Source organism: Dendropsophus ebraccatus, chromosome 4 (assembly GCF_027789765.1).
Source record: "Dendropsophus ebraccatus isolate aDenEbr1 chromosome 4, aDenEbr1.pat, whole genome shotgun sequence".
NCBI classification, from domain to species: domain Eukaryota; kingdom Metazoa; phylum Chordata; class Amphibia; order Anura; family Hylidae; genus Dendropsophus; species Dendropsophus ebraccatus.
Window position 1 is genome coordinate 864,428 of NC_091457.1, and position 24,388 is coordinate 888,815.

The following is a 24,388-nucleotide window of genomic DNA, read 5'->3' on the forward strand; positions in this document are numbered from 1 at the left end:
ATGGTGTGTATGTGCTGGTGTATATGGTGTATGTGCTGGTGCATATGGTGTATGTGCTGGTGTATATGTGCTGGTGTATATGTGCTGGTGTATATGGTGTATGTGCTGGTGTATATAGTGTGTATGTGCTGGTGTATATAGTGTGTATGTGCTGGTGTATATGTGCTGGTGTATATGGTGTATATGTGCTGGTGTATATGTGCTGGTGTATATGGTGTATATGTGCTGGTGTGTATGTGCTGGTGTATATGGTGTATATGTGCTGGTGTATATGTGCTGGTGTATATGTGCTGGTGTGTATGTGCTGGTGTATATGGTGTATATGATGTGTATATGTGCTGGTGTATATGGTGTATATGTGCTGGTGTATATGTGCTGGTGTATATGTGCTGGTGTATATGGTGTATATGTGCTTGTGTATATGGTGTATATGTGCTGGTGTATATGGTGTATGTGCTGGTGCATATGGTGTATGTGCTGGTGTATATGTGCTGGTGTATATGGTGTATGTGTGTTGGTGTATATGGTGTATGTGCTGGTGTATATGTGCTGGTGTATATGGTGTATGTGCTGGTGTATATGGTGTATGTGCTGGTGTATATGGTGTATGTGCTGGTGTATATGGTGTATGTGCTGGTGTATATAGTGTGTATGTGCTGGTGTATATGGTGTATGTGCTGGTGTATGTGCTGGTGTATATGGTGTATATGTGCTGGTGTATATGGTGTGTATATGTGCTGGTGTATATGGTGTGTATATGTGCTGATGTATATGGTGTATATGTGCTGGTGTATATGGTGTATATGTGCTGGTGTATATGGTGTATGTGCTGGTGTATATGGTGTATGTGCTGGTGTATATGGTGTATATGCTGGTGTATATGGTGTATATGTGCTGGTGTATATGGTGTATATGCTGGTGTATATGGTGTATGTGCTGGTGTATATGTGCTGGTGTATATGGTGTATGTGCTGGTGTATATGTGCTGGTGTATATGGTGTATGTGCTGGTGTATATGTGCTGGTGTATATGGTGTATGTGCTGGTGTATATGTGCTGGTGTATATGGTGTATGTGCTGGTGTATATGGTGTATGTGCTGGTGTATATGTGCTGGTGTATATGGTGTATATGTGCTGGTGTATATGGTGTATATATGGTGTGTATGTGCTGGTGTATATGGTGTGTATGTGCTGGTGTATATGGATATGTGCTGGTGTATATGGTGTATATGTGCTGGTGTATATGGTGTATGTGCTGGTGTATATGTGCTGGTGTATATGGTGTATGTGCTGGTGTATATGGTGTATATGTGCTGGTGTATATGGTGTATATGTGCTGGTGTATATGGTGTATGTGCTGGTGTATATGGTGTATGTGCTGGTGTATATGGTGTATGTGCTGGTGTATATGGTGTATATGTGCTGGTGTATATGGTGTATATGTGCTGGTGTATATGGTGTGTATGTGCTGGTGTATATGTGCTGGTGTATATGGTGTATATATGGTGTATATATGGTGTATATGTGCTGGTGTATATGGTGTATATGTGCTGGTGTATATGTGCTGGTGTATATGGTGTATATGTGCTGGTGTATATGTGCTGGTGTATATGGTATATGTGCTGGTGTATATGGTATATGTGCTGGTGTATATGGTGTATATGTGCTGGTGTATATGGTGTATATGTGCTGGTGTATATGGTGTATGTGCTGGTGTATATGGTGTATATGGTGTATATGTGCTGGTGTATATGGTGTATATGTGCTGGTGTATATGGTGTATATGTGCTGGTGTATATGGTGTATGTGCTGGTGTATATGGTGTATGTGCTGGTGTATATGGTGTATGTGCTGGTGTATATGGTGTATGTGCTGGTGTATATGTGCTGGTGTATATGGTGTATGTGCTGGTGTATATGGTGTATGTGCTGGTGTATATGTGCTGGTGTATATGGTGTATGTGCTGGTGTGTATGTGCTGGTGTATATGGTGTATATGTGCTGGTGTATATGTGCTGGTGTATATGGTGTATGTGCTGGTGTATATGGTGTATGTGCTGGTGTATATGGTGTATATGTGCTGGTGTATATGGTGTATATATGGTGTATATGTGCTGGTGTATATGGTGTGTATATGTGCTGGTGTATATGGTGTATGTGCTGGTGTATATGGTGTATATGTGCTGGTGTATGTGCTGGTGTATATGGTGTATATGTGCTGGTGTATATGGTGTATATGTGCTGGTGTATATGGTGTATATGTGCTGGTGTATATGGTGTATATGTGCTGGTGTATATGGTGTGTATATGTGCTGGTGTATATGGTGTGTATATGTGCTGGTGTATATGGTGTGTATATGTGCTGGTGTATATGGTGTATATATGGTGTATATATGGTGTATATGTGCTGGTGTATATAGTGTGTATGTGCTGGTGTATATGTGCTGGTGTATATGGTGTATGTGCTGGTGTATATGGTGTATATGTGCTGGTGTATATGTGCTGGTGTATATAGTGTATATGTGCTGGTGTATATGTGCTGGTGTATATGGTGTATGTGCTGGTGTATATGGTGTATGTGCTGGTGTATATGGTGTATGTGCTGGTGTATATGGTGTATATAGTGTGTATGTGCTGGTGTATATGGTGTATATGTGCTGGTGTATATGGTGTATATGTGCTGGTGTATATGGTGTATGTGCTGGTGTATATGTGCTGGTGTATATAGTGTGTATGTGCTGGTGTATATGGTGTATATGTGCTGGTGTATATGGTGTATATGTGCTGGTGTATATGTGCTGGTGTATATGGTGTATGTGCTGGTGTATATGGTGTATGTGCTGGTGTATATGGTGTATGTGCTGGTGTATATGGTGTATATAGTGTGTATGTGCTGGTGTATATGGTGTATATGTGCTGGTGTATATGGTGTATATGTGCTGGTGTATATGGTGTATGTGCTGGTGTATATGTGCTGGTGTATATAGTGTGTATGTGCTGGTGTATATGGTGTATATGTGCTGGTGTATATGGTGTATATGTGCTGGTGTGTATGTGCTGGTGTATATGGTGTATGTGCTGGTGTATATGGTGTATATGTGCTGGTGTATATGGTGTATGTGCTGGTGTATATGGTGTATATGTGCTGGTGTATATGGTGTATATGTGCTGGTGTATATGGTGTATGTGCTGGTGTATATGTGCTGGTGTATATGGTGTATATGTGCTGGTGTATATGTGCTGGTGTATATGTGCTGGTGTATATGGTATATGTGCTGGTGTATATGGTGTATATGTGCTGGTGTATATGGTGTATATGTGCTGGTGTATATGGTGTATATGTGCTGGTGTATATGTGCTGGTGTATATGGTGTATGTGCTGGTGTATATGGTGTATGTGCTGGTGTATATGGTGTATATGTGCTGGTGTATATGGTGTATATATGGTGTATATGTGCTGGTGTATATGGTGTGTATATGTGCTGGTGTATATGGTGTATGTGCTGGTGTATATGGTGTATATGTGCTGGTGTATGTGCTGGTGTATATGGTGTATATGTGCTGGTGTATATGGTGTATATGTGCTGGTGTATATGGTGTATATGTGCTGGTGTATATGGTGTATATGTGCTGGTGTATATGGTGTGTATATGTGCTGGTGTATATGGTGTGTATATGTGCTGGTGTATATGGTGTGTATATGTGCTGGTGTATATGGTGTATATATGGTGTATATATGGTGTATATGTGCTGGTGTATATAGTGTGTATGTGCTGGTGTATATGTGCTGGTGTATATGGTGTATGTGCTGGTGTATATGGTGTATATGTGCTGGTGTATATGTGCTGGTGTATATAGTGTATATGTGCTGGTGTATATGTGCTGGTGTATATGGTGTATGTGCTGGTGTATATGGTGTATGTGCTGGTGTATATGGTGTATGTGCTGGTGTATATGGTGTATATAGTGTGTATGTGCTGGTGTATATGGTGTATATGTGCTGGTGTATATGGTGTATATGTGCTGGTGTATATGGTGTATGTGCTGGTGTATATGTGCTGGTGTATATAGTGTGTATGTGCTGGTGTATATGGTGTATATGTGCTGGTGTATATGGTGTATATGTGCTGGTGTATATGTGCTGGTGTATATGGTGTATGTGCTGGTGTATATGGTGTATGTGCTGGTGTATATGGTGTATGTGCTGGTGTATATGGTGTATATAGTGTGTATGTGCTGGTGTATATGGTGTATATGTGCTGGTGTATATGGTGTATATGTGCTGGTGTATATGGTGTATGTGCTGGTGTATATGTGCTGGTGTATATAGTGTGTATGTGCTGGTGTATATGGTGTATATGTGCTGGTGTATATGGTGTATATGTGCTGGTGTGTATGTGCTGGTGTATATGGTGTATGTGCTGGTGTATATGGTGTATATGTGCTGGTGTATATGGTGTATGTGCTGGTGTATATGGTGTATATGTGCTGGTGTATATGGTGTATATGTGCTGGTGTATATGGTGTATGTGCTGGTGTATATGTGCTGGTGTATATGGTGTATATGTGCTGGTGTATATGTGCTGGTGTATATGTGCTGGTGTATATGGTATATGTGCTGGTGTATATGGTGTATATGTGCTGGTGTATATGGTGTATATGTGCTGGTGTATATGGTGTATATGTGCTGGTGTATATGTGCTGGTGTATATGGTGTATATGTGCTGGTGTATATGGTGTATATGTGCTGGTGTATATGGTGTGTATATGTGCTGGTGTATATGGTGTATATGTGCTGGTGTATATGTGCTGGTGTATATGGTGTATATGTGCTGGTGTATATGTGCTGGTGTATATGGTGTATATGTGCTGGTGTATATGGTGTATGTGCTGGTGTATATGGTGTATATGTGCTGGTGTATATGGTGTATATGTGCTGGTGTATATGTGCTGGTGTATATGTGCTGGTGTATATGGTATATGTGCTGGTGTATATGGTGTATATGTGCTGGTGTATATGGTGTATATGATGTGTATATGTGCTGGTGTATATGGTGTATATGTGCTGGTGTATATGTGCTGGTGTATATGTGCTGGTGTATATGGTATATGTGCTGGTGTATATGGTGTATGTGCTGGTGTATATGGTGTATGTGCTGGTGTATATGTGCTGGTGTATATGTGCTGGTGTATATGGTGTATGTGCTGGTGTATATGTGCTGGTGTATATGGTGTATGTGCTGGTGTATATGTGCTGGTGTATATGTGCTGGTGTATATGGTGTATGTGCTGGTGTATATGTGCTGGTGTATATGGTGTATGTGCTGGTGTATATGTGCTGGTGTATATGGTGTATATGGTGTATATGTGCTGGTGTATATGGTGTATATGTGCTGGTGTATATGTGCTGGTGTATATGTGCTGGTGTATATGGTATATGTGCTGGTGTATATGGTGTATGTGTGCTGGTGTATATGTGCTGGTGTATATGTGCTGGTGTATATGGTATATGTGCTGGTGTATATGGTGTATGTGCTGGTGTATATGGTGTATGTGCTGGTGTATATGTGCTGGTGTATATGTGCTGGTGTATATGGTGTATGTGCTGGTGTATATGTGCTGGTGTATATGGTGTATGTGCTGGTGTATATGTGCTGGTGTATATGTGCTGGTGTATATGGTGTATGTGCTGGTGTATATGTGCTGGTGTATATGGTGTATGTGCTGGTGTATATGGTGTATGTGCTGGTGTATATGTGCTGGTGTATATGGTGTATATGTGCTGGTGTATATGTGCTGGTGTATATGGTGTATGTGCTGGTGTATATGGTGTGTATGTGCTGGTGCATATGTGCTGGTGTATATGGTGTGTATGTGCTGGTGTATATGGTGTATATGTGCTGGTGTATATGGTGTGTATGTGCTGGTGTATATGGTGTGTATGTGCTGGTGTATATGGTATATGTGCTGGTGTATATGGTGTATATGTGCTGGTGTATATGGTGTATATGTGCTGGTGTATATGGTGTGTATGTGCTGGTGTATATGGTGTGTATGTGCTGGTGTATATGGTGTATATGTGCTGGTGTATATGGTGTATATGTGCTGGTGTATATGGTGTATATGTGCTGGTGTATATGGTGTATATGTGCTGGTGTATATGTGCTGGTGTATATGGTGTATATGTGCTGGTGTATATGGTGTATGTGCTGGTGTATATGGTGTATATCTTCTCTGTGTATATGTCGTCTATCATTCGGCATGGTTCGGGGTCTGGGCGTTATAATTGATGGGTGATTATTATACGTGTCTCTCGCCATGTTGTAGGAATATTCCAACGAGCGTCTGAAGAAGACGAATGAGATGCTGCGAGGGATCAAGCTGCTGAAGTTATACTCCTGGGAGCACATATTCCACGGCAGCGTGGAGGAGACCCGGCAGAAGGAGATGACCAGCCTGAAGGCCTTCGCCCTCTACACCTCCATATCCAGTGAGTGCCCCTCCATATCTAGTGACTGCCCCTCCCCCACTCCATATCCAGTGACTGCCCCTCCCCCCTCCATATCTAGTGACTGCCCCTCCCCCACTCCATATCCAGTGACTGCCCCTCCCCCCCTCCATATCTAGTGACTGCCCCTCCCCCACTCCATATCCAGTGACTGCCCCTCCCCCCTCCATATCTAGTGACTGCCCCTCCCCCACTTCATATCCAGTGAGTGCCCCTCCCCCCTCCATATCTAGTGACTGCCCCTCCCCCACTCCATATCCAGTGAGTGCCCCTCCCCCCTCCATATCTAGTGACTGCCCCTCCCCCACTCCATATCCAGTGACTGCCCCTCCCCCCTCCATATCTAGTGACTGCCCCTCCCCCACTCCATATCCAGTGACTGCCCCTCCCCCCTCCATATCTAGTGACTGCCCCTCCCCCACTATATATCCAGTGACTGCCCCTCCCCCCCTCCATATCTAGTGACTGCCCCTCCCCCACTCCATATCCAGTGAGTGCCCCTCCCCCCTCCATATCTAGTGACTGCCCCTCCCCCACTCCATATCCAGTGAGTGCCCCTCCCCCCTCCATATCTAGTGACTGCCCCTCCCCCACTCCATATCCAGTGAGTGCCCCTCCCCACTCCATATCCAGTGACTACCCCTCCCCCACTCCATATCTAGTGACTGCCCCTCCCCCCTCCATATCTAGTGACTGCCCCTCTCCCACTCCATATCCAGTGAGTGCCCCTCCCCCCTCCATATCTAGTGACTACCCCTCCCCCACTCCATATCTAGTGACTGCCCCTCCCCCACTCCATATATAGTGAGTGCCCCTCCCCCCTCCATATCTAGTGACTACCCCTCCCCCACTCCATATCTAGTGACTGCCCCTCCCCCACTCCATATATAGTGACTGCCCCTCCCCCACTCCATATATAGTGACTGCCCCTCCCCCCTCCATATCTAGTGACTGCCCCTCCCCCACTCCATATCCAGTGACTGCCCCTCCCCCACTCCATATCCAGTGACTGCCCCTCCCCCACTCCATATCCAGTGACTGCCCCTCCCCCACTCTATATCCAGTGACTGCCCCTCCCCCACTCTATATCCAGTGACTGCCCCTCCCCCCACTCTATATCCAGTGACTGCCCCTCCCCCACTCCATATCCAGTGACTGCCCCTCCCCCACTCCATATCCAGTGACTGCCCCTCCCCCACTCCATATCCAGTGACTGCCCCTCCCCCACTCCATATCTAGTGACTGCCCCTCCCCCACTCTATATCCAGTGACTGCCCCTCCCCCACTCTCCAGTGACTGCCACTCCCCCCTCCATATCTAGTGACTGCCCCTCCCCCACTATATATCCAGTGACTGCCCCTCCATATCTAGTGATTGCCCCTCCCCCACTCCATATCCAGTGACTGCCCCTCCCCCACACCATATCCAGTGACTGCCCCTCCCCCACTCTATATCCAGTGACTGCCCCTCCCCCACTCTCCAGTGACTGCCACTCCCCCCTCCATATCTAGTGACTGCCCCTCCCCCACTCCATATCCAGTGACTACCCCTCCCCCACTCTATATCCAACGACTGCCCATCCCCCTTCCATATCCAGGGCTGTGAGGTCTTATGATGTTGGGGGGGGGGGGGGGGGTGTTGTGCGGACTGTCAGTGATCACACTGAGCGGGGTAATGAGGCGTTGTGTTGTGTTCTCCTCCTGGTCACTGATTGGGGTAGTGAGCGGGGTAATGAGGTGTTGTGTTGTGTTCTCCTCCCGGTCACTGATTGGGGTAGTGAGCGGGGTAATGAGGTGTTGTGTTGTGTTCTCCTCCTTTCACTGATTGGGGTAGTGAGCGGGGTAATGAGGCGTTGTGTTCTCCTCCCGATCACTGATTGGGGTAGTGAGCGGGGTAATGAGGCGTTGTGTTGTGTTCTCCTCCTGGTCACTGATTGGGGTAGTGAGCGGGGTAATGAGGCGTTGTGTTCTCCTCCCGGTCACTGATTGGGGTAGTGAGCGGGGTAATGAGGTGTTGTGTTGTCTTCTCCTCCCGGTCACTGATTGGGGTAGTGAGCGGGGTAATGAGGTGTTGTGTTGTGTTCTCCTCCCGGTCACTGATTGGGGTAGTGAGCGGGGTAATGAGGTGTTGTGTTGTCTTCTCCTCCCGGTCACTGATTGGGGTAGTGAGCGGGGTAATGAGGCGTTGTGTTGTGTTCTCCTCCCGGTCACTGATTGGGGTAGTGAGCGGGGTAATGAGGCGTTGTGTTCTCCTCCCGGTCACTGATTGGGGTAGTGAGCGGGGTAATGAGGTGTTGTGTTGTGTTCTCCTCCCGGTCACTGATTGGGGTAGTGAGCGGAGTAATGAGGTGTTGTGTTCTCCTCCCGGTCACTGATTGGGGTAGTGAGCGGGGTAATGAGGTGTTGTGTTGTGTTCTCCTCCCGGTCACTGATTGGGGTAGTGAGCGGGGTAATGAGGCGTTGTGTTCTCCTCCTGGTCACTGATTGGGGTAGTGAGCGGGGTAATGAGGTGTTGTGTTGTGTTCTCCTCCCGGTCACTGATTGGGGTAGTGAGCGGGGTAATGATGCGTTGTGTTGTCTTCTCCTCCCGGTCACTGATTGGGGTAGTGAGCGGGGTAATGAGGTGTTGTGTTCTCCTCCTGTCACTGATTGGGGTAGTGAGCGGGGTAATGAGGTGTTGTGTTCTCCTCCTGTCACTGATTGGGGTAGTGAGCGGGGTAATGAGGTGTTGTGTTCTCCTCCCGGTCACTGATTGGGGTAGTGAGCGGGGTAATGAGGCGTTGTGTTGTGTTCTCCTCCCGGTCACTGATTGGGGTAGTGAGCGGGGTAATGAGGCGTTGTGTTCTCCTCCCGGTCACTGATTGGGGTAGTGAGCGGGGTAATGAGGTGTTGTGTTGTGTTTTCCTCCTGTCACTGATTGGGGTAGTGAGCGGGGTAATGAGGCGTTGTGTTGTGTTCTCCTCCCGGTCACTGATTGGGGTAGTGAGCGGGGTAATGAGGTGTTGTGTTCTCCTCCCGGTCACTGATTGGGGTAGTGAGCGGGGTAATGAGGCGTTGTGTTGTGTTCTCCTCCCAGTCACTGATTGGGGTAGTGAGCGGGGTAATGAGGTGTTGTGTTCTCCTCCCGGTCACTGATTGGGGTAGTGAGCGGGGTAATGAGGTGTTGTGTTCTCCTCCTGTCACTGATTGGGGTAGTGAGCGGGGTAATGAGGCGTTGTGTTCTCCTCCTGTCACTGATTGGGGTAGTGAGCGGGGTAATGAGGCGTTGTGTTGTGTTCTCCTCCTGTCACTGATTGGGGTAGTGAGCGGGGTAATGAGGCGTTGTGTTGTGCTCTCCTCCCGGTCACTGATTGGGGTAGTGAGCGGGGTAATGAGGTGTTGTGTTGTGTTCTCCTCCCGGTCACTGATTGGGGTAGTGAGCGGGGTAATGAGGCGTTGTGTTGTGTTCTCCTCCCGGTCACTGATTGGGGTAGTGAGCGGGGTAATGAGGCGTTGTGTTGTGTTCTCCTCCCGGTCACTGATTGGGGTAGTGAGCGGGGTAATGAGGTGTTGTGTTCTCCTCCCGGTCACTGATTGGGGTAGTGAGCGGGGTAATGAGGTGTTGTGTTCTCCTCCCGGTCACTGATTGGGGTAGTGAGCGGGGTAATGAGGTGTTGTGTTCTCCTCCCGGTCACTGATTGGGGTAGTGAGCGGGGTAATGAGGCGTTGTGTTGTGTTCTCCTCCCGGTCACTGATTGGGGTAGTGAGCGGGGTAATGAGGTGTTGTGTTCTCCTCCCGGTCACTGATTGGGGTAGTGAGCGGGGTAATGAGGTGTTGTGTTCTCCTCCTGTCACTGATTGGGGTAGTGAGCGGGGTAATGAGGTGTTGTGTTCTCCTCCCGGTCACTGATTGGGGTAGTGAGCGGGGTAATGAGGCGTTGTGTTCTCCTCCCGGTCACTGATTGGGGTAGTGAGCGGGGTAATGAGGCGTTGTGTTGTCTTCTCCTCCCGGTCACTGATTGGGGTAGTGAGCGGGGTAATGAGGTGTTGTGTTCTCCTCCTGGTCACTGATTGGGGTAGTGAGCGGGGTAATGAGGTGTTGTGTTCTCCTCCCGGTCACTGATTGGGGTAGTGAGCGGGGTAATGAGGTGTTGTGTTCTCCTCCCGGTCACTGATTGGGGTAGTGAGCGGGGTAATGAGGTGTTGTGTTCTCCTCCTGGTCACTGATTGGGGTAGTGAGCGGGGTAATGAGGCGTTGTGTTCTCCTCCCGGTCACTGATTGGGGTAGTGAGCGGGGTAATGAGGTGTTGTGTTGTGTTCTCCTCCCGGTCACTGATTGGGGTAGTGAGCGGGGTAATGAGGCGTTGTGTTGTGTTCTCCTCCCGGTCACTGATTGGGGTAGTGAGCGGGGTAATGAGGCGTTGTGTTGTGTTCTCCTCCCGGTCACTGATTGGGGTAGTGAGCGGGGTAATGAGGTGTTGTGTTGTGTTCTCCTCCCGGTCACTGATTGGGGTAGTGAGCGGGGTAATGAGGTGTTGTGTTCTCCTCCTGGTCACTGATTGGGGTAGTGAGCGGGGTAATGAGGCGTTGCGTTGTGTTCTCCTCCCGGTCACTGATTGGGGTAGTGAGCGGGGTAATGAGGTGTTGTGTTGTGTTCTCCTCCCGGTCACTGATTGGGGTAGTGAGCGGGGTAATGAGGCGTTGTGTTGTGTTCTCCTCCCGGTCACTGATTGGGGTAGTGAGCGGGGTAATGAGGTGTTGTGTTGTGTTCTCCTCCCGGTCACTGATTGGGGTAGTGAGCGGGGTAATGAGGTGTTGTGTTCTCCTCCCGGTCACTGATTGGGGTAGTGAGCGGGGTAATGAGGTGTTGTGTTGTGTTCTCCTCCCGGTCACTGATTGGGGTAGTGAGCGGGGTAATGAGGCGTTGTGTTGTGTTCTCCTCCTGTCACTGATTGGGGTAGTGAGCGGGGTAATGAGGTGTTGTGTTCTCCTCCTGGTCACTGATTGGGGTAGTGAGCGGGGTAATGAGGCGTTGTGTTGTCTTCTCCTCCCGGTCACTGATTGGGGTAATGAGCGGGGTAATGAGGCGTTGTGTTCTCCTCCCGGTCACTGATTGGGGTAGTGAGCGGGGTAATGAGGCGTTGTGTTGTGTTCTCCTCCTGTCACTGATTGGGGTAGTGAGCGGGGTAATGAGGTGTTGTGTTCTCCTCCTGTCACTGATTGGGGTAGTGAGCGGGGTAATGAGGTGTTGTGTTCTCCTCCCGGTCACTGATTGGGGTAGTGAGCGGGGTAATGAGGTGTTGTGTTCTCCTCCCGGTCACTGATTGGGGTAGTGAGCGGGGTAATGAGGTGTTGTGTTCTCCTCCCGGTCACTGATTGGGGTAGTGAGCGGGGTAATGAGGTGTTGTGTTGTCTTCTCCTACTGTCACTGATTGGGGTAGTGAGCGGGGTAATGAGGCGTTGTGTTGTGTTCTCCTCCCGGTCACTGATTGGGGTAGTGAGCGGGGTAATGAGGCGTTGTGTTGTGTTCTCCTCCTGTCACTGATTGGGGTAGTGAGCGGGGTAATGAGGTGTTGTGTTGTGTTCTCCTCCCGGTCACTGATTGGGGTAGTGAGCGGGGTAATGAGGCGTTGTGTTGTGTTCTCCTCCCGGTCACTGATTGGGGTAGTGAGCGGGGTAATGAGGCGTTGTGTTGTGTTTTCCTCCTGTCACTGATTGGGGTAGTGAGCGGGGTAATGAGGCGTTGTGTTCTCCTCCCGGTCACTGATGGGGTAGTGTGATCGGGGGTAATGAGGCGTTGTGTTGTGTTCTCCTCCCAGGTCACTGATTGGGGTAGTGAGCGGGGTAATGAGGCGTTGTGTTGTGTTTCTCCTCCCGGTCACTGATGGGGGTAGTGAGCGGGGTAATGAGGTGTTGTGTTCTCCTCCCGGTCATGATTGGGGTAGTGAGCGGGGTAATGAGGTGTTGTGTTCTCCTCCTGTCACTGATTGGGGTAGTGAGAGGGGTAATGAGTGTTGTGTTCTCCTCCCGGTCACTGATTGGGGTAGTGAGCGGGGTAAATGAGGCGTTGTGTTTCTCCTCCCGGTCACTGATTGGGGTAGTGAGCGGGGGTAATGAGGCCGTTATTCTGTGTTGTCTTCTCCTCCCGGTCACTGATTGGGTAGTGAGCGGGGTAATGAGGTGTTGTGTTCTCCTCCTGGTCACTGATTGGGGTAGTGAGCGGGGGTAATGAGGTGTTGTGTTCTCCTCCCGGTCACTGATTGGGGTAGTGAGCGGGGTAATGAGGTGTTGTGTTCTCCCTCCCGGTCACTGATTGGGGTTAGTGAGCGGGGGTAATGAGGTGTTGTGTTCTCCTCCTGGTCACTGATGGGGTAGTGAGCGGGGTAATGAGGCGTTGTGTTCTCCTCCCGGTCACTGATTGGGTAGTGAGCGGGTGGTAATCAGAGGTGTTGTGTTGTGTTCCTCCTCCCTGTCACTGATTGGGGTAGTGAGCGGGGTAATGAGGCGTTGTGGTTGTGTTCTCCTCCCCGGTCACTGATTGGGGTAGTGAGCGGGGTAATGAGGTGTTGTGTGTGTTCTCCTCCTGGTCACTGAGTTGGGGTAGTGAGCGGGGTATCATGATGGTGTTGTGTTGTGTTCTCCTCCTGTCACTGATTGGGGTAGTGAGCGGGGTAATGAGGTGTTGTGTTGTGTTCTCCTCCTGGTCCACTGATTGGGGTAGTGAGCGGGGTAATGAGGTGTTGTCTTCTCCTCCGGTCACTGATTGGTGTAGTGAGCGGGGTAATGAGGCGTTGTGTGTCTTCTCCTCCGGTCACTGATTGGGGTTAGTGAGAGGGGGTAATGAGGTGTTGTGTTCTCCTCCCGGTCACTGATTGGGGTAGTGAGCGGAGTAATGAGGTGTTGTGTTCTCCTCCCGGTCACTGATTGGGGTTAGTGAGCGGGGGGTAATGAGGTGTTGTGTTGTGTTCTCCTCCCGGTCACTGATTGGGGTAGTGAGCGGGGTAATGAGGTGGTGTGTGTTCTCCTCACGGTCACTGATTGGGGTAGGTGAGCAGGTAATGAGGTGTTGTGTTCTACCTCCCGGTCACTGAGTGGGGTAGTGAGCGGGGTAATGAGGTGTTGTGTTTCTCCTCCCGGTCCACTGATTGGGGTAGTGAGGGGGTAATGAGTTGTTTGTGTTCTCCTCCCGGTCACTGATTGGGGTAGTGAGCGGGTGGTAAATGAGGCGTGTGTTGTGTTCTCCTCACGGTCACTGATTGGGTTAGTGAGCGGGGTAATGAGGTGTGTGTTGTGTTTCTCCTCCTGTCCACGATTGGGGTAGTGAGCGGGGTAATGAGGTGTTGTGTTGTTTTCTCCTCCCGGTCACTGATTGGGGTAGTGAGCGGGGGGTACTGAGGTGTTGTGTTGTGTTCCCTCCGGTCACTGATTGGGTAGTGAGCGGGGGTAATGAGGTGTTGTGTTGTGTTCTCACTCCCGGTCACTGATGGGGTAGGGAGCGGGGGTAATGAGGGTTGTGTTCTCCTCCCGGTCACTGATGGGGGTATGTGAGCGGGTAATGAGGTGTTGTGTTGGTTCTCCTCCCCGGTCACTGATTGGGGTAGTGAGCGGGGTAATGAGGTGTTGTGTTGTGTTCTCCTCCGGTCACTGATTGGGGTAGTGAGCGGGGTAATGAGGTGTTGTGTTCTCCTCCTGTCACTGATTGGGGTAGTGAGCGGGGTAATGAGGTGTTGTGTTCTCCTCCCGGTCACTGATTGGGGTAGTGAGCGGGGTAATGAGGTGTTGTGTTGTGTTCTCCTCCCGGTCACTGATTGGGGTAGTGAGCGGGGTAATGAGGTGTTGTGTTGTGTTCTCCTCCCGGTCACTGATTGGGGTAGTGAGCGGGGTAATGAGGTGTTGTGTTGTGTTCTCCTCCTTTCACTGATTGGGGTAGTGAGCGGGGTAATGAGGTGTTGTGTTCTCCTCCCGGTCACTGATTGGGGTAGTGAGCGGGGTAATGAGGTGTTGTGTTCTCCTCCCGGTCACTGATTGGGGAGTAGTGAGCGGGGTAATGAGGTGTTGTGTTCTCCTCCCGGTCACTGATTGGGGTAGTGAGCGGGGTAATGAGGTGTTGTGTTCTCCTCCCGGTCACTGATTGGGGTAGTGAGGGGGTAATGATGGTGTGTGTTGTGTTCTCCTCCCGGTCACTGATTGGGGTAGTGAGCGGGGGTAATGAGGCGTTGTGTTGTGTTCTACTCCTGTCACTGATTGGGGTAGTGAGGGGTAATGAGGTGTTGTGTTCTCCTCCTGGTCACTGATTGGGGGTAGTGAGCGGGGTAATGAGGCGGTTGTGTTGTCTTCTCCTCCCGGTCACTGATTGGGGTAATGAGCGGGGTAATGAGGCGTTGTGTTCTCCTCCGGTCCACTGATTGGGTTAGTGAGCGGGGTAATGAGGCGTTGTGTGTGTTCTCCTCCTGTCACTGATTGGGGTAGTGAGCGGGGGTAATGAGGCGTTGTGGTTGTGTTCTCCTCCCGGTCACTGATGGGGTAGTGAGCGGGTGTAATGAGGCGTGTGTTGTGTCTCCTCCCGGTCACTGATTGGGGTAGTGAGCGGGGGTATATGAGGTGTTGTGGTTCTCCTCCCGGTCACTGATTGGGTAGTGGAGCGGGGTAATGAGGTGTTGTGTTCTCCTCCCGGTCACTGATTGGGGTAGTGAGCGGGGTAATGAGGTGTTGTGTTCTCCTCCTGTCACTGATTGGGGTAGTGAGCGGGGTAATGAGGCGTTGTGTTCTCCTCCTGTCACTGATTGGGGTAGTGAGCGGGGTAATGAGGCGTTGTGTTGTGTTCTCCTCCTGTCACTGATTGGGGTAGTGAGCGGGGTAATGAGGTGTTGTGTTCTCCTCCCGGTCACTGATTGGGGTAGTGAGCGGGGTAATGAGGTGTTGTGTTCTCCTCCCGGTCACTGATTGGGGTAGTGAGCGGGGTAATGAGGTGTTGTGTTCTCCTCCCGGTCACTGATTGGGGTAGTGAGCGGGGTAATGAGGTGTTGTGTTCTCCTCCCGGTCACTGATTGGGGTAGTGAGCGGGGTAATGAGGCGTTGTGTTCTCCTCCTGGTCACTGATTGGGGTAGTGAGCGGGGTAATGAGGTGTTGTGTTCTCCTCCCGGTCACTGATTGGGTAGTGAGCGGGGTAAGAGGCGTTGTGTTCTCCTCCCGGTCATCGATTGGGGTAGTGAGCGGGGTAATGAGGTGTTGTGTTGTCTTCTCCTCCCGGTCACTGATTGGGGTAGTGAGCGGGGTAATGAGGTGTTGTCTTCTCCTCCCGGTCACTGATTGGGGTAGTGAGCGGGGTAATGAGGTGTTGTGTTGTCTTCTCCTCCCGGTCACTGATTGGGGTAGTGAGCGGGGTAATGAGGCGTTGTGTTGTGTTCTCCTCCTGTCACTGATTGGGGTAGTGAGCGGGGTAATGAGGTGTTGTGTTGTGTTCTCCTCCTGGTCACTGATTGGGGTAGTGAGCGGGGATATGAGGCGTTGTGTTTCTCCTCCGGCACTGAGTTGGGGTAGTGAGCTGGGTAAGGCGTGTTGTGTGTCTTCTCCTCCCGGTCACTGATTGGGGTAGTGAGCGGGTTAATGAAGGCGTTGTGTTGTGTTCTCCTCCTGTCACTGATTGGGGTAGTGAGCGGGGTAATGAGGTGTTGTGTTGTGTTCTCCTCCCGGTCACTGATTGGGGTAGTGAGCGGGGTAATGAGGCGTTGTGTTGTCTTCTCCTCCCGGTCACTGATTGGGGTAGTGAGCGGGGTAATGAGGTGTTGTGTTCTCCTCCTGTCACTGATTGGGGTAGTGAGCGGGGTAATGAGGTGTTGTGTTCTCCTCCCGGTCACTGATTGGGGTAGTGAGCGGGGTAATGAGGCGTTGTGTTGTGTTCTCCTCCTGTCACTGATTGGGGTAGTGAGCGGGGTAATGAGGTGTTGTGTTGTGTTCTCCTCCCGGTCACTGATTGGGGTAGTGAGCGGGGTAATGAGGTGTTGTGTTCTCCTCCCGGTCACTGATTGGGGTAGTGAGCGGGGTAATGAGGTGTTGTGTTCTCCTCCCGGTCACTGATTGGGGTAGTGAGCGGGGTAATGAGGTGTTGTGTTCTCCTCCCGGTCACTGATTGGGGTAGTGAGCGGGGTAATGAGGCGTTGGTTTCTCCTCCTGGTCACTGATTGGGGTAGTGAGCGGGGTATGAGGTGTGTGTTCTCCTCCCCGGTCACTGATTGGGTAGTGAGCGGGTAATGAGGGTGTGGTTCTCCTCCGGTCACTGATTGGGGTAGTGAGCGGCGGTAATGAGGTTGTTGTGTTGTCTTCTCCTCCCGGTCACTGATTTGGGTAGTGAGCGGGGTAAATGAGTGTTGTCTTCTCCTCCCGGTCACTGATTGGGGTAGTGAGCGGGGTAATGAGGTGTTGTGTTGTCTTCTCCTCCCGGTCACTGATTGGGGTAGTGAGCGGGGGTATGAGGCGTTGTTTGTGTTCTCCTCCTGTCATGATGGGGTAGTGAGCGGGGGTAATGAGGTGTCGGGTGTTGTGTTCTCCTCCTGGTCACTGATTGGGGGTTAGTGAGCGGGGTAATGAGGCGTTGTGTTCTCCTCCCGGTCACTGATTGGGGTAGTGAGATGGGTAATGAGGTGTTGTGTTGTCTTCTCCTCCCAGGTCACTGATTGGGGTAGTGAGCGGGGTGAATGAGGCGTTGTGTTGTGTTCTCCTCCTGTCACTGATTGGGGTAGTGAGCGGGTAATGAGGTGTTGTGTTGGTTCTCTCCCGGTCACTGATTGGGGTAGTGAGCGGGGTAATGAGGCGTTGTGTTGTCTTCTCCTCCCGGTCACTGAGTGGGGTAAGTGAGCGGGGTAATGAGGTGTTGTGTTCTCCTCCTGTCACTGATTGGGGTAGTGAGCGGTGGTATGAGGTGTTGTGTTCTCCTCCGGTCACTGAGTGGGGTAGTGAGCGGGGTAATGAGGCGTTGTGTTCTCCTCCCGGTCACTGATTGGGGTAGTGAGCGGGGTAATGAGGTGTTGTGTTGTGTTCTCCTCCCGGTCACTGATTGGGGTAGTGAGCGGGGTAATGAGGTGTTGGTTGTGTTTCTCCTCCTGTCACTGATTGGGGTAGTGAGCGGGGTAATGAGGTGTTGTGTTCTCCTCCCGGTCACTGATTGGGGTAGTGAGCGGGGTAATGAGGCGTTGTGTTGTGTTCTCCTCCTGTCACTGATTGGGGTAGTGAGCGGGGTAATGAGGTGTTGTGTTGTGTTTTCCTCCCGGTCACTGATTGGGGTAGTGAGCGGGGTAATGAGGCGTTGTGTTGTGTTCTCCTCCCGGTCACTGATTGGGGTAGTGAGCGGGGTAATGAGGTGTTGTGTTCTCCTCCCGGTCACTGATTGGGGTAGTGAGCGGGGTAATGAGGCGTTGTGTTCTCCTCCTGTCACTGATTGGGGTAGTGAGCGGGGTAATGAGGCGTTGTGTTGTGTTCTCCTCCCGGTCACTGATTGGGGTAGTGAGCGGGGTAATGAGGTGTTGTGTTGTGTTCTCCTCCCGGTCACTGATTGGGGTAGTGAGCGGGGTAATGAGGTGTTGTGTTCTCCTCCTGGTCACTGATTGGGGTAGTGAGCGGGGTAATGAGGTGTTGTGTTGTGTTCTCTCCTGTCACTGATTGGGGTAGTGAGCGGGGTAATGAGGCTTTGGTTGTGTTCTCCTCCCGGTCACTGATTGGGTAGTGACGGGGGTAATGAGGTGTTGTGTTCTCCTCCGGTCACGATTGGGGTAGTGAGCGGGGTAATGAGGTGTTGTGTTCTCCTCCCGGTCACTGATTGGGGTAGTGAGCGGGGTAATGAGGTGTGTGTTCTCCTCCGGTCACTGATTGGGGTAGTGCGGGGTAATGAGGTGTTTGTGTTCTCCGCCCGGTCACTGATTGGGGTAGTGAGCGGGGTAATGAGGCGTTGTGTTGTGTTCTCCTCCCGGTCACTGATTGGGGGTAGTGAGCGTGGTATGAGGTGTTGTGTTGTGTCTCCTCCTGTCACTGATTGGGGTACGTGAGGCAGGCGTTTTGTACTGAGTGTTGTGTTCTCCTCCTGGTCACTGATTGGGGTAGTGAGCGGGGTAATGAGGTGTTTGTGTTGTGTTCTCCTCCCGGTCACTGATTGGGGTAGTGAGCGGGGTAATGAGGTGTTGTGTTCTCTCCTGTCACTGATTGGGGTAGTGAGCGGGGTAATAGAGGTGTTGTGTTCTCCTCTGGTCACTGATTGGGGGTAGTGAGCGGGGTAATGAGGCGTTGCGTTGTTGTTCTCCGTCCCGGTCACTGATTGGGGTAGTGAGCGGGTGGTAATGAGGTGTTGTGTTGTCTTCTCCTTCCCGGTCATTGATTGGGGTAGTGAGCGGGGTAAATGAGGTGTTGTGTTCTCCTCCCGGTCACTGATTGGGGTAGTGGCGCGGGGTAATGGGTGTGTGTTCTCCTCCGGTCACTGATTGGGGTACTGAGCGGGGTAAATGAGGTGTTGTGTTCTCTCTGGTCACTGATTGGGGTAGTGAGCGGGTGGTAATGAGGGTGTTGTGTTGTGTTCTCCTCCCGGTCACTGATTGGGGTAGTGAGCGGGGTAATGAGGTGTGTGTTCTCCTCCTGTCACTGATTGGGGTAGTGAGCGGGGTAAGGAGGCGTTGTGTTGTGTTCTCCTCCGGTCACTGATTGTGGTAGTGAGCGGGGTAATGAGGTGTTGTGTTCTCCTCCCGTCACTGATTGGGGTAGTGAGCGGGGTAATGAGGTGTTGTGTTCTCCTCCCGGTCACTGATTGGGGTAGTGAGCGGGGGTAATGAGGTGTTGTCTTCTCCTCCTGTCACTGATTGGGGTAGTGAGCGGGGTTAATGAGGTGTTGTGTTCTCCTCCCGGTTCAACTGATTGGGGTAGTGAGCGGGTAATGAGGTGTTGTGTTCTCCTCCCGGTCACTGATTGGGGTAGTGAGCGGGGTAATGAGGTGTTGTCTTCTCCTCCTGTCACTGATTGGGGTAGTGAGCGGGGTAATGAGGCGTTGCGTTGTGTTCTCCTCCCGGTCACTGATTGGGGTAGTGAGCGGGGTAATGAGGTGTTGTGTTGTGTTCTCCTCCCGGTCACTGATTGGGGTAGTGAGCGGGGTAATGAGGTGTTGTGTTCTCCTCCTGTCACTGATTGGGGTAGTGAGCGGGGTAATGAGGGGTTGTGTTGTGTTCTCCTCCCGGTCACTGATTGGGGTAGTGAGCGGGGTAATGAGGCGTTGTGTTGTGTTCTCCTCCTGTCACTGATTGGGGTAGTGAGCGGGGTAATGAGGCGTTGTGTTGTGTTCTCCTCCCGGTCACTGATTGGGGTAGTGAGCGGGGTAATGAGGCGTTGTGTTGTCTTCTCCTCCCGGTCACTGATTGCTCTTTTTCCCGTCTTATCGTTCTGGTGTAATGAGCGCAGCCTCGTATCTCGGGAACAGCTGCCCAGATACAGGAGGTGACCCCGGTGTACAGATATATCCTGTGTACTGCTGGGAGAGCATCTTATTATAGTGTGTGTAGGGGGGTGTATATACATGTTATAGTGTGTGTAGGGGGGGTGTATATACATGTTATAGTGTGTGTAGGGGGGGTGTATATACATGTTATTATAGTGTGTGTAGGGGGGGTGTATATACATGTTATAGTGTGTGTAGGGGGGGTGTATATACATATTATAGTGTGTGTAGGGGGGTGTATATACATGTTATTATAGTGTGTGTAGGGGGGTGTATATACATGTTATTATAGTGTGTGTAGGGGGGGTGTATATACATGTTATTATAGTGTGTGTAGGGGGGTTGTATATACATGTTATAGTGTGTGTAGGGGGGGTGTATATACATGTTATAGTGTGTGTAGGGGGGGGTATATACATGTTATTATAGTGTGTGTAGGGGGGGTGTATATACATGTTATAGTGTGTGTAGGGGGGGTGTATATACATGTTATTATAGTGTGTGTAGGGGGGGGTGTATATACATGTTATAGTGTGTGTAGGGGGGGTGTATATACATTATTATAGTGTGTGTAGGGGGTGTATATACATGTTATAGTGTGTGTAGGGGGTGTATATACCATGTTGTATAGTGTGTTGTAGGGGGGGTGTATATACATGTTATTATAGTGTGTGTAGGGGGGGGTGTATATACATGTTTATAGTGTGGTGTAGGGGGGTGTATATACATGTTATAGTGTGTGTAGGGGGTTATGTATTATAGTGGTGTGTAGGGGGGTGTATATACATAGTTATAGTGTTGTGTAGGGGGGTGTATATACATGTTATAGTGTGTGTAGGGGGTGTATATACATGTTTATTATAGTGTGTGTAGGGGGGGTGTATATACATGTTATTATAGTGTGTGTAGGGGGGGTGTATATACATGTTATTATAGTGTGTGTAGGGGGGGGTATATACATGTTATTATAGTGTGTGTAGGGGGGGTGTATATACATGTTATTATAGTGTGTGTAGGGGGGTGTATATACATGTTATTATAGTGTGTGTAGGGGGGGTGTATATACATGTTATTATAGTGTGTGTAGGGGGGGTGTATATACATGTTATATAGGTGGTGTAGGGGGGTGTATATACATGTTATTATAGTGTGTGTAGGGGGGGTGTATATACATGTGTTATAGTGTGTGTAGGGGGGTGTATATACATATTATAGTGTGTGTAGGGGGGTGTATATACATGTTATAGTGTGTGTAGGGGGGGTGTATATACATGTTATTATAGTGTGTGTAGGGGGGGTGGTATATACATGTTATTATAGTGTGTGTAGGGGGTGTATATACATGTTATTATAGTGTGTGTAGGGGGGGGTGTATATACATGTTATTATAGTGTGTGTAGGGGGGGGTGTATATACATGTTATTATAGTGTGTGTAGGGGGGTGTATATACATGTTATAGTGTGTGTGTAGGGGGGGTGTATATACATGTTATATAGTGTGTGTAGGGGGGGGGTATATACATAGTTATAGTGGTGGTGTAAGGGGGGGGTGTAGTATACATGTTATTATAGTGTGTGTAGGGGGGGTGTATACTACATGTTTATAGTGTGTGTAGGGGGGTGTATATACAATGTTATAGTGTGTGTAGGGGGGGTGTATATACATGTTATTATAGTGTGTGTAGGGGGGTGTATATACATGTTATAGTGTTGTAGGGGGGTGTATATACATGTTTATAGTGTGTGTAGGGGGGGGTGTATATACATGTTATTATAGTGTGTGTAGGGGGGGGTGTATATACATGTTATAGTGTGTGTAGGGGGGGTGTATATACATGTTATTATAGTGTGTGTAGGGGGGGGTATATACATGTTATTATAGTGTGTGTAGGGGGGGGTGTATATACATGTTGTTATAGTGTGTGTAGGGGGGGGTGTATAGTACATGTTATTATAGGGTGTGTAGGGGGGTGTATATACATCGTTATTATAGTGTGTGTTAGGGGGGGTATATACATGTTATTATAGTGTGTTGTAGGGGGGGTGTATATACATGTTGTTATAGTGTGTGTAGGGGGGGTGTATATACAGTTATAGTGTGTGTAGGGGGGTGTATATACATGTTATTATAGTGTGTGTAGGGGGGTGTATATACATGTTATAGTGTGTGTAGGGGGGGGTGTATATACATGTTATTATAGTGTGTGTATGGGGGGTATATACATGTTATTATAGTGTGTGTAGGGGTGTATATACATGTTATTAGTGTGTGTGTAGGGGGGGTGTATATACATGTTATTATAGTGTGTGTAGGGGGGGTGTATATACATGTTATTATAGTGTGTGTAGGGGGGGTGTATATACATGTTATAGTGTGTGTGTAGGGGGGGGTGTATATACATGTTATTATAGTGTGTGTAGGGGGGTGTATATACATATTATAGTGTGTGTAGGGGGGTGTATAACATGTTATAGTGTGTGTAGGGGGGGTGTATATACATGTGTTATAGTGTGTGTAGGGGGGGGTGTATATACTGTTATAGTGTGTGTAGGGGGGGGGTATATACATGTATTATAGTGTGTGTAGGGGGGGGGTGTATATACATGTTATTATAGTGTGTGTAGGGGGGGTGTATATACATGTTGTTATAGTGTGTGTAGGGGGGGTGTATATACATGTTATAGTGTGTGTAGGGGGGTGTATATACATGTTATTATAGTGTGTGTAGGGGGGGTGTATATACATGTTATAGTGTGTGTAGGGGGGTGTATATACATGTATTATGTGTGTGTAGGGGGGTGTATATACATGTTATAGTGTGTGTAGGGGGGGTGTATATACATGTTGTTATAGTGTGTGTAGGGGGGGTGTATATACATGTTATAGTGTGTGTAGGGGGGGTGTATATACATGTTATTATAGTGTGTGTAGGGGGGGTGTATATACATGTTGTTATAGTGTGTGTAGGGGGGGGTGTATATACATGTTGTTATAGTGTGTGTAGGGGGGGGTGTATATACATGTTATAGTGTGTGTAGGGGGGGGTGTATATACATGTTATTATAGTGTGTGTAGGGGGGGGTGTATATACATGTTATTATAGTGTGTGTAGGGGGGTGTATATACATGTTATTATAGTGTGTGTAGGGGGGGGTGTATATACATGTTATTATAGTGTGTGTAGGGGGGGTGTATATACATGTTATTATAGTGTGTGTAGGGGGGGGTATATACATGTTATTATAGTGTGTGTAGGGGGGGTGTATATACATGTTATAGTGTGTGTAGGGGGGGGTGTATATACATGTTATAGTGTGTGTAGGGGGGTGTATATACATGTTATTATAGTGTGTGTAGGGGGGGTGTATATACATGTTATAGTGTGTGTAGGGGGGTGTATATACATGTTATAGTGTGTGTAGGGGGGGTGTATATACATGTTATTATAGTGTGTGTAGGGGGGGTGTATATACATGTTGTTATAGTGTGTGTAGGGGGGGTGTATATACATGTTATAGTGTGTGTAGGGGGTGTATATACATGTTATTATAGTGTGTGTAGGGGGGTGTATATACATATTATAGTGTGTGTAGGGGGGGTGTATATACATGTTATAGTGTGTGTAGGGGGGGGGGGTATATACATGTTATTATAGTGTGTGTAGGGGGGTGTATATACATGTTATTATAGTGTGTGTAGGGGGGTGTATATACATGTTATAGTGTGTGTAGGGGGTGTATATACATGTTATTATAGTGTGTGTAGGGGGGTGTATATACATATATAGTGTTGTGTAGGGGGGTGTGTATATACATGTTATAGTGTGGTGTGGTAGGGGGGTGTGATATACATGTTATTATAGTGTGTGTAGGGGGGGTATATACATGTATTTATGTGTGTTGTAGGGGGGGTGTATATACATGTTATAGTGGTGTGTAGGGGGGTGTAGATACATGTTATTCTAGTGTTTGTAGGGGGGGTGGTATATACACTGTTATAGTGTGTGTAGGGGGGTAGTATCTACATGTTATAGTGTTGTGTAGGGGGGGGTATATACATGTTCTAGGTGTGTGTAGGGGGGGGGTGTAGATACATGTTATTATAGTGGGTGTGGTGTAGGGGGGGGGTGTATATACATATTATAGTGTGTGTAGGGGGGGGTTTGTATATACCATGTTATTATAGTGTGTGTAGGGGGGTGTATATACATGTTATAGTGTGTGTAGGGGGGGGTGTATATACATGTTATTATAGTGTGTGTAGGGGGGGTGTATATACATGTTGTTATAGTGTGTGTAGGGGGGGGTGTATATACATGTTATTATAGTGTGTGTAGGGGGGTGTATATACATGTTATTATAGTGTGTGTAGGGGGGGTGTATATACATGTTATAGTGTGTGTAGGGGGGGTGTATATACATGTTATAGTGTGT

General features: G+C 48.9%; 1 protein-coding gene across 1 annotated transcript in view; it reads left to right on the plus strand.

Annotated features, from left to right (window-relative positions):
* ABCC8 (ATP binding cassette subfamily C member 8) overlaps positions 1 to 24,388 on the plus strand; it is a 122,579-nt gene that overhangs the window by 22,175 nt on the left and 76,016 nt on the right. The window contains exon 5 of the mRNA XM_069967758.1: positions 6,327 to 6,489. Coding sequence (XP_069823859.1) covers positions 6,327 to 6,489 — 163 coding nt within the window. The remainder of the gene's footprint in view (positions 1 to 6,326; positions 6,490 to 24,388) is intronic.